At 46.1% G+C, this 12,581-nt stretch overlaps 2 protein-coding genes across 5 annotated transcripts in view; one reads left to right on the forward strand and one right to left on the reverse strand.

Moving 5' to 3' along the window:
* Positions 1-12,581, reverse strand: part of LOC124220082 (UPAR/Ly6 domain-containing protein crok) — a 152,893-nt gene that overhangs the window by 49,218 nt on the left and 91,094 nt on the right. For both annotated transcript variants that reach the window (XM_069133060.1, XM_046628512.2), the window contains one exon: positions 906-1,008. In XM_069133060.1, the coding sequence (XP_068989161.1) occupies positions 906-951 (46 nt within the window). In that variant the 5' untranslated portion in view covers positions 952-1,008. The remainder of the gene's footprint in view (positions 1-905; positions 1,009-12,581) is intronic.
* Positions 1-12,581, forward strand: part of LOC124220024 (mucin-17) — a 56,343-nt gene that overhangs the window by 25,171 nt on the left and 18,591 nt on the right. For all 3 annotated transcript variants that reach the window (XM_046628377.2, XM_046628387.2, XM_046628397.2), the window contains exon 2: positions 4,964-5,026. In XM_046628377.2, coding sequence (XP_046484333.1) covers positions 4,964-5,026 — 63 coding nt within the window. The remainder of the gene's footprint in view (positions 1-4,963; positions 5,027-12,581) is intronic.

Genomic DNA, 12,581 nt, shown 5'->3' on the forward strand with positions numbered 1-12,581 from the left:
CAAACATCGTCGCAGTTTTTCAAAATCTGATTTTATATTCGTAATCAGCGACCCCAAAAACCACATAATACTATCTTGTTATAAAAGTTGACTCAGCACAATAATGTGTGACTCAAACGATTAATCCGCGCTTCTTTGACAAGTTTGCGACGCAACTGTAATTGGATGGACAATCAGAGCATACCGTTTCATCAATTACACACGATATCTTGAAACAGTACGCTGTAAGTTTAAAAATAAAACGGAACATCGATTCGACACGACGTTGATATCATCGCTGTGAAATACCCAATTGTCATATGATTTCTCGGTAGATATAAAAACAATAGTAACAATTTATAGAACAGGGTCCTGAAAATGGGCTCAGGGTCGCCCTGTGCATAGAATATATGCGACTATTACAGCTGATCGTTTTTAACAAAACACCAAACTTAACCAGTTGAAGAAAATTTCCTTGGAAGATGTAACGACAACTCGATTCATTTGGATCAAATTAATAATAAGCAACCATACTCGGGATCGATGGCGTGTATCACACGCGTGCGGGAACCGCAAAGTTATACACGACGTGCCCCCGTCCCCGTTACCGGTTCCCACGAACCGGCACTTTCTCTTGCGAAACGTTACTACCTCTCCGCGTCAAGTATCGTACTGTACTGCGCCTATGATCTCCTCGTACGAAGCATATTATACTATACCCAATAGGGGTATACAAAATGCCCCGTAGACCAGGACTGGGCTGAACGAACTCCGCGAGGAACAGAGAAAATCCTCGTCGAGACATACAGGCTTGTGCAGAGACCGCGAAAGACGCAAAATCCTGCTAATTACTCGGGCAATTACAGCAGTCTTGCAATTAGATAGTCTTGAAAGAACTGAAATAAAAATTTTTGATTCGTTTCTACCTTCGTCTGCTGCGTCGTTAGTCGGATGCGCGTTCCTTCCTTGCATCCGCTTTCCGAACTGTCGTGATTAACGAGTTGACAAAACGCTGTTCTTTCGATTCATCTGCAACAGAAAAATGACGAGAGTCAATCCTTGGCCGATTCAGCTACGAACGCATTAATTTCTTTGGTATAAAATAGACGTATTTCAACCGTTTTGTCATGGTATCGCAGCATCTTTTAGTTACACTCGTTTCACTTTATTTCAGGCAATTGGCGGTTAGCACTGTAACATATTACCACTTTCGGCAAGATGACTTTTAACATTCTCTGTAAAAGCGAAGCCCCTAGATCAGGTCGATCTTGCGAAGCAGGAAAATTTAATACGGGAGTCCACTTCAATGAGATTAGAACTCCGATCTGCTTTTGTGAAAAATGTAAAAATTTATTTGTTTCTATACTGCGAAAAAAGGTACTTTCTTTTCCATATTATCGAAAAAACGTCCAATTCGTCCATCTGAATATCCCCCAGATCAACTAAATATGACCTAAAGTTACGTGAGTTGTGCCAACTCATTACGAATTTGTACGGATCAATTCAAAGATTGGTCAAGGCTACACGCAATAATATTCAACAAGGTCAATAACAGTTATTTCACATTATAAATAATTGTACGATATTCTGTAGTTGATTCTCAACAAACGAGTATCACACGGCCTGACTCCTCACGTTATTCCCAAACGTTATATTATTCTTGCCAACTTTTTGTCGCCAGTGTGAAAAGCAAAAAAATAAAATAAAACAAAATGCTAGAATTTTCAAAAAAACCGCCAGTGAAAATTTTTCATAGCTTAAACTGTATCGTTCGGATTGATGTTCCCTCGATAAAATAAAAGCTAAGATATCAGAAGTAGAATTCCACAAGTCGTCGTAAATTCAACACCTCCTTATTTTCTTCCCACATTACGCATACATACCATACACGCTGTCACCTCTCAGGAATTTTAATTGACGCAAATTTTTCACTTCTCGTTAGCGTCCAGCGCGTTATTATACTTGAATACCGAGTTGGGTTCTACGGGTCCATACGAGGGACGGAAGTGTTCGCAGAGGAGCGCGACTCTCACTTTCGCAACTTCTCGCGTGCCAAGCTGCAAGGTGCGTCTTGTAGGCGCGTAGCGTATACAGTATTCTGCGGTGTTGTTGGCTGACGTATCGACGCGTGATCGAGTGACAGAGAATGAAGGGAATACGCAAACGCACAGCGCAAGTCGTAAGGTTTGCGCTTTGCCGTGATACTTTTCTCCCGGATCCCCGCGAAACCGGATGTTAGGCGTCCTGGGCTCGTTTCAAGCGGCTGACGATATTTCTGCAGTTGCAGCAGGGGTGCAACGAAACAGGCTTTTAACTCGGGTAACAAGTCGAGGACTGACGCTTCGCAACTTATACCGTAATTGCCGTCTTTGAGCGGTAAACGCGGCTTCCGGAACGGTTAATCCGAGCTTTAAACGCCGCCGCGTGAAGCTTGAAGAGTGTGAGATGTGTATTCAACAGGTCACCTTGACTCGGAACGAGGGACAACTACAAGGATGCTGGTGTCCTTAATTGTTGCGCTGCAGGTTAAGCAAGGATTGCACGTAATGTGTGACGCGCGCGATTATAGATTCACGGATAATCCTGAGCCGGTTGACGTTGAGGAGGAGAAAACAGCGATTGGATTGGCACGCCTGTTTCATGTCTGCTTGTCGGTGGAGAATATCGACTTTCACAAATTATATCCATGAAAATGATCAAATATCATCGTCGGGCTCTCATGTACGTATAATATTTAATTGCTCAGAGCTCAACGAACTTTTAACACGGAATTGTTTTGGCGCCTGCAGTCTAACTGTATATTCGTTATAAAGCCGAGAAATTACCGCCGCAGGACTTCCTCAGGAGAGACCGAATCGACCATTGTTTCACACTTTTTTGTATATTAATCACGTTTCGTTGGAAGTTTGCACCGCGTGTTGTTTCCGGCGTACGTTTGTGTTATTTTAAAAGACCAAACACCGGAACGAAATAAGAAGAGTTTAGAATAAAAACAATTTCGAATCCCTGTTATTAAACAAACGATCGAATTCAACAAAGTGTTACACAAACTTCAGTATAACAAAAACAAACCTGTTACAAAATGGTATTCCTAATGTGAATGAATAACAGTATAACAAATATGAATGCAAATGTAGGTAAATAGTTTAAGTGTATTCGTTTACAATTTGCCCAACTTGTTGAATAACAAATGTCACGAATATCGAAGAGAATCTCCGAGTTCGATTTTGACTCGATTCGCAGTCAATACGTGACTAGACGACACGTTTTCCCCAAGATTGGGTCACCCTACTTACGGAATGCGTCACGTACTTTTGCCGGAATTCACGTAGTTTGAATAAACATCGAGCATCATAGAGGTTAGCGCGGAGTCGGATACGAGGTCTTGGCAGCGTCCTCGAGTCTGTTTTATACCGTTACCAAACGTCTGTCTACCGTTTGGAGCGCGACTATCAGCGCCTAGTTCACCTGATCGTCAGAGTTTCCTCACATACGTCGAAACGACCGTCCGCGAAGGTGAAGAAATAAAAATCAGATGAAACGAAGTAGAAGAAAAATGGCGGAAGAAGCATCCAAGATCGAAGAAGAAGGACGGGTATAGGGGTCGAAATGAGAGCAGCTGCTTCGGGATGTGGCGAGGAAAAAAGAGGAGCAAGCGGTGGGATCGAACGTCCGTAAATCGGCAGACGAAGAACCTACGGGACCAACCCGGGTCACCACGTCTGCTCCATTGCAGGGCCGGTCGGATGACCGGGAACGGTCAAACGGTCGGGGACTGAATCGCGAAGCGTCCGATTGGCCGAATGAGGTGCAGACACGAGAAGGTAGCAGCACCTCACCTCACCTCACCTCACCTCACACGTCTAATATCTACGTACATCACGAGAAGGTTACACGAACGAACGGATGATCGCCGTGGATTCTTGCGAGTAAAAGAGTCGGTCAGATAACTGTACGCGCGCCTTGTTACGTACGTTTACTTTACCTACTCCAGTCGGCGGCCGCTGGGTCTTACAATCGGGCCCCAGGCCCAGGGCCTCATTCGCCCAATCCGCGTCTAGCCTCGCTTACAGCTACTCGGTGGGATACATCTGTGACCGGGAACTGTCAACGCGGATATTGTTGGGGCAGGAGGTCTGCTAGAAGTCTATCAATCGGTTCGACGAAGCCATTGTTTTTCAAGATATTGAAGTTGGTAACGTTATCGTAACGATTCGTGCTGAGGAAAAATCACGATTTCGCGATTGTGGAATTATCTGAAATTCGGTAAACCGTAATAAAACAAAACGCACTCGTACCTCGAAATCTCAGTACCTTCAAAATCATTGTTATATTAAGACAATAGTGATTTTATACCCCCAATGTTTCGTTACGACAACGTTACTAACTTCAACCTCGTCGATTTTCCGCGATGATGCACGCCTGCAATTTCTTTCAGGATTGCAGTATTGAATGTACATACCCAGAACCGAAAATGTTCTATAGAATTTCACGTCATTTTATTGTCGATTTCAGCACAATTGGGGTCGAGTCACACACCGAACGCTGCGGTGAACTTTTATTGACACTGAAAACTTTCCGGTAGTAGTACACGTCTTGTAAGAGATAATTCGAACGATCTTATTGCAATTTTTCCGTACTTGCAACTTGCGCACGCTTGTAATTGTTACACGTTAAGAATTACAGATGCAGTTGCAGTATAGACTCGGATGTAAAGGTTTGCCGGCGCCTGGAGCAGCAGTAATTGCGGCTCGAGTTGCCGCCGAAGGTTTTTTTTTTTTTCTTTCTTTTTTCATTGCCTGAATATCTCGACCGCATCAGAATGAGGCTATGTTTTAATATCGCTAAATTACACGCTGAGCGTATTGAGCGAGATCCCTGCAGTAATCCTTTCGTCTCTTTTTTGAGCTAATTTCAAGTTCTGACAAAGATCACTTTGCATATACTGCATTTATGTAATACGCATTGTATATTTAATTTACAGATGAAAGCTTCGCCGAGAGTGATCACCGAGCCAACGCTGCAAGGGTGCAAAGAGACTTGGACGGTAAGTGATAAAGATTCTTCAATTACCTAACCGGTTAAATTTATTAACTTGTGCGGTGCACGTTATGACTAAATTAATTATTATCGTTATCTTTGTGTAGAATAACTGTTTACACGACACTGTAGCACAATCCCACTACTGAATACCAAGATTATTATATACCATCGATTTTTCTTGCAGTCCAAGGTTATCCGATAAATTAACATCGCGCAGGCTCATTGTTAGAGTCGTTAATTTTCATGAATTCATTAAACATTTTTGAGAAATGATTTCGCGATGCATACGCCGTGTCGTGAGAATTTTTGAACAGAAAAAAAAAGAATCGTGAGAAAGTTTATTTCCTGTTTCTACCTATCTTCTTCTATCTTTTATTCCATCTACACGTATATGTACATAAGGCATTTATACGTATACATGGATCGTTGAATGGAGGGGGAAACGGAGTCTTCGAGGCACGACTTGACTTTTTTTTATTGTATTTTTCGTAATGCCTCGAAGTATGGTGAACAATGGGACTTGACTCGACGTAATTATAGGTCTCATTCTCCAAAATTGTACATATATAAAAATGAAGTTTAAACAACAACTATATCTTTTCTTGCTCTACTATTACTGTATACTCCCTATATAATATTAATTAATACGGAGGGTACATATAACTCGACACCGAGTTTGGAAATTATTTTTAATATACCTACTATACCTACATACTTATACGATCGTGTCTTTAGTATACGGACAAATCTCTCAAACTTTTGATTAGCCAATATTTAAATTGGATAAAAGCAAGCCTAAAATAAAAAAAAAACATGTTGGACGTGAAGCGTGACAGGGTCCTTATATTCTGGTGCTGTAGAGACATTCGTAAATGTGATTAGATTACAATTGTATAATAATGAGTGTATTGAAATTTATACGTTAGAATTTTTCATTTTCGCCGTAACGCAGTTATTGCGAACACTGCAATTTTTTTTTTTTTTTTTGCAGAATGTTTTTCAGCTACTTGAAAATCTGTAAGTTTTAGACATTGGAAGATTTGTCCAAATATACATTTACCCTATTATAGTATACCTATATACGTATATAATAATATACACAGGGTAACACGCAGGTTCTCCTCTGATGCTGCATGGAGGAGGAGATATGGAGGAGGCTCGTCTATATACTAATTTGTAAGATTATCTATCTCTTTTCTGTTTCTGTTTCTGCTCCCGCCTGCCTCCCCTGCCTTCATCTCTGTTGATCTTCTGAAACAACTGGGTGCCGTCGGTCTTCACCGTCCGTCTCTCCGTCCGTCCGTCCGTCTCTCCGCCTCTCCGCCTCTCCGACTGTCCGACTGTCCGACACTCCGAATTACGCACCACCGCACCACCGACTTTCGATAAAACGATGAAACGATCACCACGACGCGTCCGAATGAACCGCTACGATATACACGAAAAATCTACGACGACGAACGGACGAACGTAACGTGGAACGAAACTCCCTACCTCGGGTGATACATTATATAAAAAATAATTATTATCTCTCTTTGTCTATCTATCTCTGTAATCCTCACTCACTGTACGAAACTCATACGAAAAAAAAAAAATTTATCTAACGCACGGACGCACGGGGACGTACGTATGTTTGGCACTTGGATCTGGATCTGGCACAATTTTACATTATTATTATTAATACAACAACAACAACTACAAAAATAATAATATCAATAATATTAACGGTAATTAACGTAACACGCTCAAATATCTAACAATGCGACTATTCAACCGTCGAATATAATCGTAATACTCGAAAACTTAAAACGCCCGTGGGCGAATTCGTAAAAACCTACCGCGTGCGTATAAATTTTTTCTTATACCTGGTACTCGATAAAATCGCGGGATGCAGGAGTTACGACGGTCCTTCTCGTCTCGGCCCGACCTGGAAAAAGCGCGCCGCCGTTAGGGCTGTTGACAAAAACCGCGCGAACGTTCGTCCAGGATGGCGCTAGCACCGAGTACGCGACCCAAGTTCTGGGAACGACATTGGCGAACGGACGTCTATACGCCCGGATATTGTCAACCTCGAGCCGCGTATTTTACGACAGGGAAACCGCCTCCCCCGACCCCTCGAGCCCCGATCCCTACATCGTCTATCCGTCCAAGGCGTCCCAGAACAATTGGCAGTTCGGCATCGCCTTGGATAGTGCGGTGGCAAATCCGTCGACGAGCGATTCAGAATCGACGTATAACAACGACGGCAATGTATCCGAGGTCCTCCCCCCGGTCCTCGACGAGCTCCTGGTCAGAGAGAACGACGTTTTTGCGGCAAACGAACCGAAGCCGGCTGTAGACTCGGTCAAGTTCAGACCCGCGAAGGTCAGATCACCCGAGTATCTACCAACGTACACGGTGAAACAGGATGCTATCTATTCGCCAGAGCCTAGTTACGCTAAAGAATCATCTTCCCCTGGAACTAGAGGCTTCACGCCCAGGATACCAAAGGCGTTTGGCGTTCAGTCCAGACCTGAGTTGAGGAAGCAGGCGTCAGATTCGAAGCCTGCATCTTTGGCTAAATCACAGCTGCTTGCACAAAAGCCTCTTGGTACTGTCACATACTATGGTTTTGCCGACTTTACAACTACCGTCGGTGACACGGTGATCGTATTCTCACCCAGCACGGCTCCGGCGCCCGTTGGCAGGCCAGCGACTACGATCAAGGGAGACGCAACCCTGAGGCCAGCCGATGGTTTCGCGAAGGAGATTCAGGCGACGAGCGTCGTCGTCGGGCGCTGGAAAACTGACGCTTCGGAAGCCGGCATCGGCGGAGAACCAAGCGATCCGCTTTTGGAGGCGATTAACGGCGGGGCCCATGGCTCTCAGCTTCAGCCCAGCGTCGTAAGCGAGCCGGAGCCTGAGGCGACGTCGACGTCGAGCACCCCGCTGCTCCCGAGTCCACAAAGTTCCACTGGCCTCCTGACCTCCATCGTTTCCACGATCGCGGTCGACGGCACGACAACACTCTATAAGAGCCTTATCTACGGCACGTACGTTGGTACTGACTATGCACAGGTCACTCATACCGCTTCCGACGTCTACTTCTTCCCTGATGAAGCGTCCGTTTCGTTCGACTCCGAAGAGAACGAGAGCCCCGACGAGCCAACCGTGGAGTACGCAGAAGTTGACAGCATCACCAGCACTGAACAGATCACACCGGAAATGAACGAGCTGACCACGCCGTTCAAGGACACGACTGCGAATCCACCGACTACTCAAGAACAGACACGAGAGACTCTTGGTAAGGAGGATGAACCGATGATACCAACGAAGCCAACGCCCACCGTCATATCCGGTATGGATAACGAAATACCGAACGATATTGCTCCCGGTGATCCTCAGGGACGTAGCATCAAAGGATCTTCGGGAAAAAACATCGTTCCGTTGAATGACAAGGGTTTGAAGCATTATAGTTCTCAAGTGGAGGTGGTTGCTTCTCCGAGTATTCGACTACTTCCATCCACCGTTTACAAGACGTTCACCTACCTTACGACATTCTACGTACCAGACGAAAATGATGTTACTACTACGTCGGTCAAGTCGCGAGAGGTCATTTCGTCTGAAGTGTCTTATGTGACGGAGTTCATTGCTCCAAGCGCCAGTATCGCCAGTGAAACTACAACAACTGAAACCCCGGTAACCCCGCCGGAATCAGAACAGCATGAAACAACAGCGCCGTCAACCACGACTACGACTACAACGGTCAAAACTGAGACGACGGAAAACACTAGCCCACCTACCACTCCAAAGATAGAAACGTCGTCCGAGTCTACTAGCGAACCGGAGGACGAGCAAACCACGAAACAAGACGAAGAGATTGAGCTTATTTTCAAAACGCTATATACGACCTACACGTACTTGACAACTTTTTTCCAAGAACAAACGTCTAGTGTTATCAGTCACGAGGTTGTTGAGACAAATATTATCACGCAGACGGTCGACCCCTATTACGATGTGTCCGCTGACGTAGCCAGCCTCTTCGACAAGACCGACTCAGTTCTTATCGCTCCGACGAAATCGCAAGAGATTACTCCGCCATCTTTGATGGTACAACCTGCGGTTCAGAATGAAGACGAAGAGTCGACCGAGGAGGAGGATCACGTTGCCACGACCGAAGAATCGAGTATTTCAACAATTGATGTCGAACAAGAGACGGAAATTACTACAGAATCTAGTCTTGAGCCAACTCCCTCAGCCGAGGTAACCCCACAGATACATCAAGACGTAGTTAAGACGTATTACACGACCTATACCTACTTCACCACGATATTTGTTGAAGACGAAACCGAGATCGAAACAAGAACTGAAGTTTTCACGAATGTAGTGACCGGCACTATTCAGCCGAGCACCGTGCTCCCAACAACTCTAAAATCTGAGTTGCCTAACACACCGCCTACACCAGAAACGCCGACAACGGAAAATATGCCGAAGCCACAGGAAATCGAAAAACCGGCAGTGCCACCAGAAATTTTGGCGTACCTAGAGGCAATTAAGAAACAAAAATCCCAGGAGGAGGCCCTTGAACTGGCGAAAAAAGTAAAAGAGGAAACGAACGGTGATGAAACGCTGGTAACTGGAGAAAGTCAGGAGACAACTGAGCCTGCTCCGCCGACAACCCTGCAAGCGCACAGCGACAACGTGCCTGGTGTTGCCGTCATCGAGGAGCCAGAGATGACTCCAAACCCACTTGACGCACCTGGAGAGGTCCTCGGTAGGATGGTGACAGACGTTATATCCACGTCAAGTTCCGGTGGAGGAACTATTCTCGATTCAGGAGAAAGAAGGATCAACACATTCCCTGATGACCAGGAGATTTCCGAATCCAACAACCACGAAGTACAGCCAGCCGTGACTTTGCTGCTTCAGACAAGCTATACCACGTTCACGTATTTCACAACCATGTATAAAGGCGATGCATCTAACGTTGTAAGCCGTCTCGAGACCGTCACTAACACTGTAACGGAAACCATTAGACCTTCTGCAATCGATTCTCAGCCCGTAGTACCGACCATCACCGCTCCATCAACAGAATTCACGACGCTCACCTACTGGACGACCTTCTACAAGGACGGTGACACAATTACCAACAGTCGCGAGGAGACTATCAGCAGCGTGGCTACTCCGGAAATAAATCCATCTCCAACAACAGCGGTAGCACCACTACCCAGTCGCGACTTTGTCGTAGGTGCTGAGGTACAACCCGAAGGAAATTTATTGGATAATGAAGTACCTCCTCCGATTTCTCCAGTTTCGTCGGAAGCACCATTTAGCACTGAGGACGCGGTAACGCAGCCTGACTATCAGGCTGCGGATGTAAGTAACGTAGGAAATCGAATCGCGAGTAACGATAACGAGTCAATATCACCTGACCCAACTACCTTCTACACGACCTATACCTACTTTACCACATCTTACGTGGGGAACTCGACTGTTCTGAATAGTCGTTTGGAAACTGTAACAAGCATTTCACAGCCAACTGACCGGGCAACCGGGCGGGCAATTGGCGATGGAGCTACAGCGATTCCCAGTGTCCAGGCACTGGACACCATTGACAAACCAAGTCCTGCCAGGGCCACTGGTATTATTTCGACAGTACGTTCAAGTACGGTGGAGGATGGGACTACGACACATTTTGCCACGGATGTTCGTGGAACTTTTATTAATGGACTTTATGCTCAGGTAATTGAGAGCTCGACACGGATCGAGAAACCCGAAGATTCCACAGCCTCCTCGGCGACAGCTACCCCAGTGCTGCCTACGGGTGTGCTATCTTTGAATCGGGGAAGCATAATCGATGCCGACGAAATCAGTACAGTATACTTCACCACGCGGCAGCTCGGAACTGTTGTTGATGGTCTTTACGCCAAAGTAGTTGAAAGCACTTCCAGCACTAAGATCGACGAGGAACGACGCGCTACTGTCACCCCTACCCAGACCGGAACCCACCGAACTGGTCTAGTTCGCCTCATCGAAGGTTATGTCGAAGCAAACGATACAACTATCTTCTACCGATCTAAGGTAATTGGTACGAGCATCGACGGCAGGTATGCTCAGATAATTGAGAGTACTTCTAGTTGGTTGAGTGCCACCCCGGCAGCAACAGCTTCCGGCGAACTGGCCTCCAGCATTGCACCTAGCGCGACAGATGGTAATATCGCGATGTCAAGCGCTGCTTTTCCAACCCAGGTCCATCCTTCACCTGCCGTTGTAGAATCCTCCATGTCCGATGATCCAACGACAGAATCGTCAACGGAAGACTCTACTGAGGATCTTGAAGACGATACGGAGGATGAGGATGACGATCGTGATGAAAATGGAGACGGGCAGAAAACCTCAAAGAGGTCGAGACTCACTTTCACCACGAAATCGAAATCGTTTACGCCGGTTATACGACCATTTGCTTCTAGAAATCGGCCAACTTTTAATCCAAAACGGAAGGGCGCTCAGGGAGCTACTACGATCACTAGGACAGATATAACTCCCACCATAACAGCAACTCTGGCCGGAAAAGGTAACAGATTTGCATCGTCCCGAAACAGAATAAGCTCACCCACGGGCCCTTACTCGAGTACCCTTGGGCAAACGGGGCAGTTTTCTGGGTCACGGAGAGGATTCTCGGGACGACGTAGTTTCTCTACGTCAATCCTCCCATCTGGCTCTGGATACGCCTCGGGAACCATCAGAGGTAGAGGCTCTTCCCGCATCTCCCCGAGTTCTGTGTTCCGTGCACGAGGATCAGGACCATCCTCCATCGGTCCAGGCAGAGGCTCGTCGAGGAATGGTCCGCGGTTTTCTAGCTCTGTGTTCGCTAGTGGGCCACCCGGGTCATCCAGATACAGACCTGGCATTCGAGCTTCATCAACACTTCTTAGAGGCCAGCAACCAAGTGTACGTAACGAAGACCAGGATGATAATGCGAACGACTACACCGCGACCACTATCGTGACCGAAGAAACTCCTTACACTGAGGACGATCGGTACTATGAGGATGATGGCGAAACTGGGGAAACTGGAACTATACCGTTCCAAACTACCACCGAGTCGATAAGAAGAACAACGAACCCTCTACTGAAATTCCGGAGACCATTAACCTTGGGTAATTCCCCCGTATCAGGAAGACTGGGTAATACACAGCGTCCACCAACGTCGACTACGAGGAGAAATGGAAACCTTGTTAGGCCCACAGGATCTACTCCTAATAGATTACCATTCTTAGCTGGAAGGACGGGGAATAGACCAAACCTACCGACTTACACCAGACCTCGTCAAGGACAACAAAATCTCTTCCCTCCGAGGGGACTCTACAATCGAAGACCCGAGGCAACTGAACCTACTGAAACGACTGATGTGACGGAAACGCCACCACCGATTGATGAGGGCGACGAAGACCAAGAAGACGATGAAATATTTGAGGATGACGAACCGATCGATGAAGTTGTCGATAATGATTACGAGGCGTCGGAACAAGATTTGACGTCAGAAAACCGTCGCTCAGGAAAAACAGCTTATGCTCCAAG

The sequence above is a fragment of the Neodiprion pinetum genome, chromosome 1 (genome assembly GCF_021155775.2).
Source record: "Neodiprion pinetum isolate iyNeoPine1 chromosome 1, iyNeoPine1.2, whole genome shotgun sequence".
In the NCBI taxonomy this organism is placed as follows: domain Eukaryota; kingdom Metazoa; phylum Arthropoda; class Insecta; order Hymenoptera; family Diprionidae; genus Neodiprion; species Neodiprion pinetum.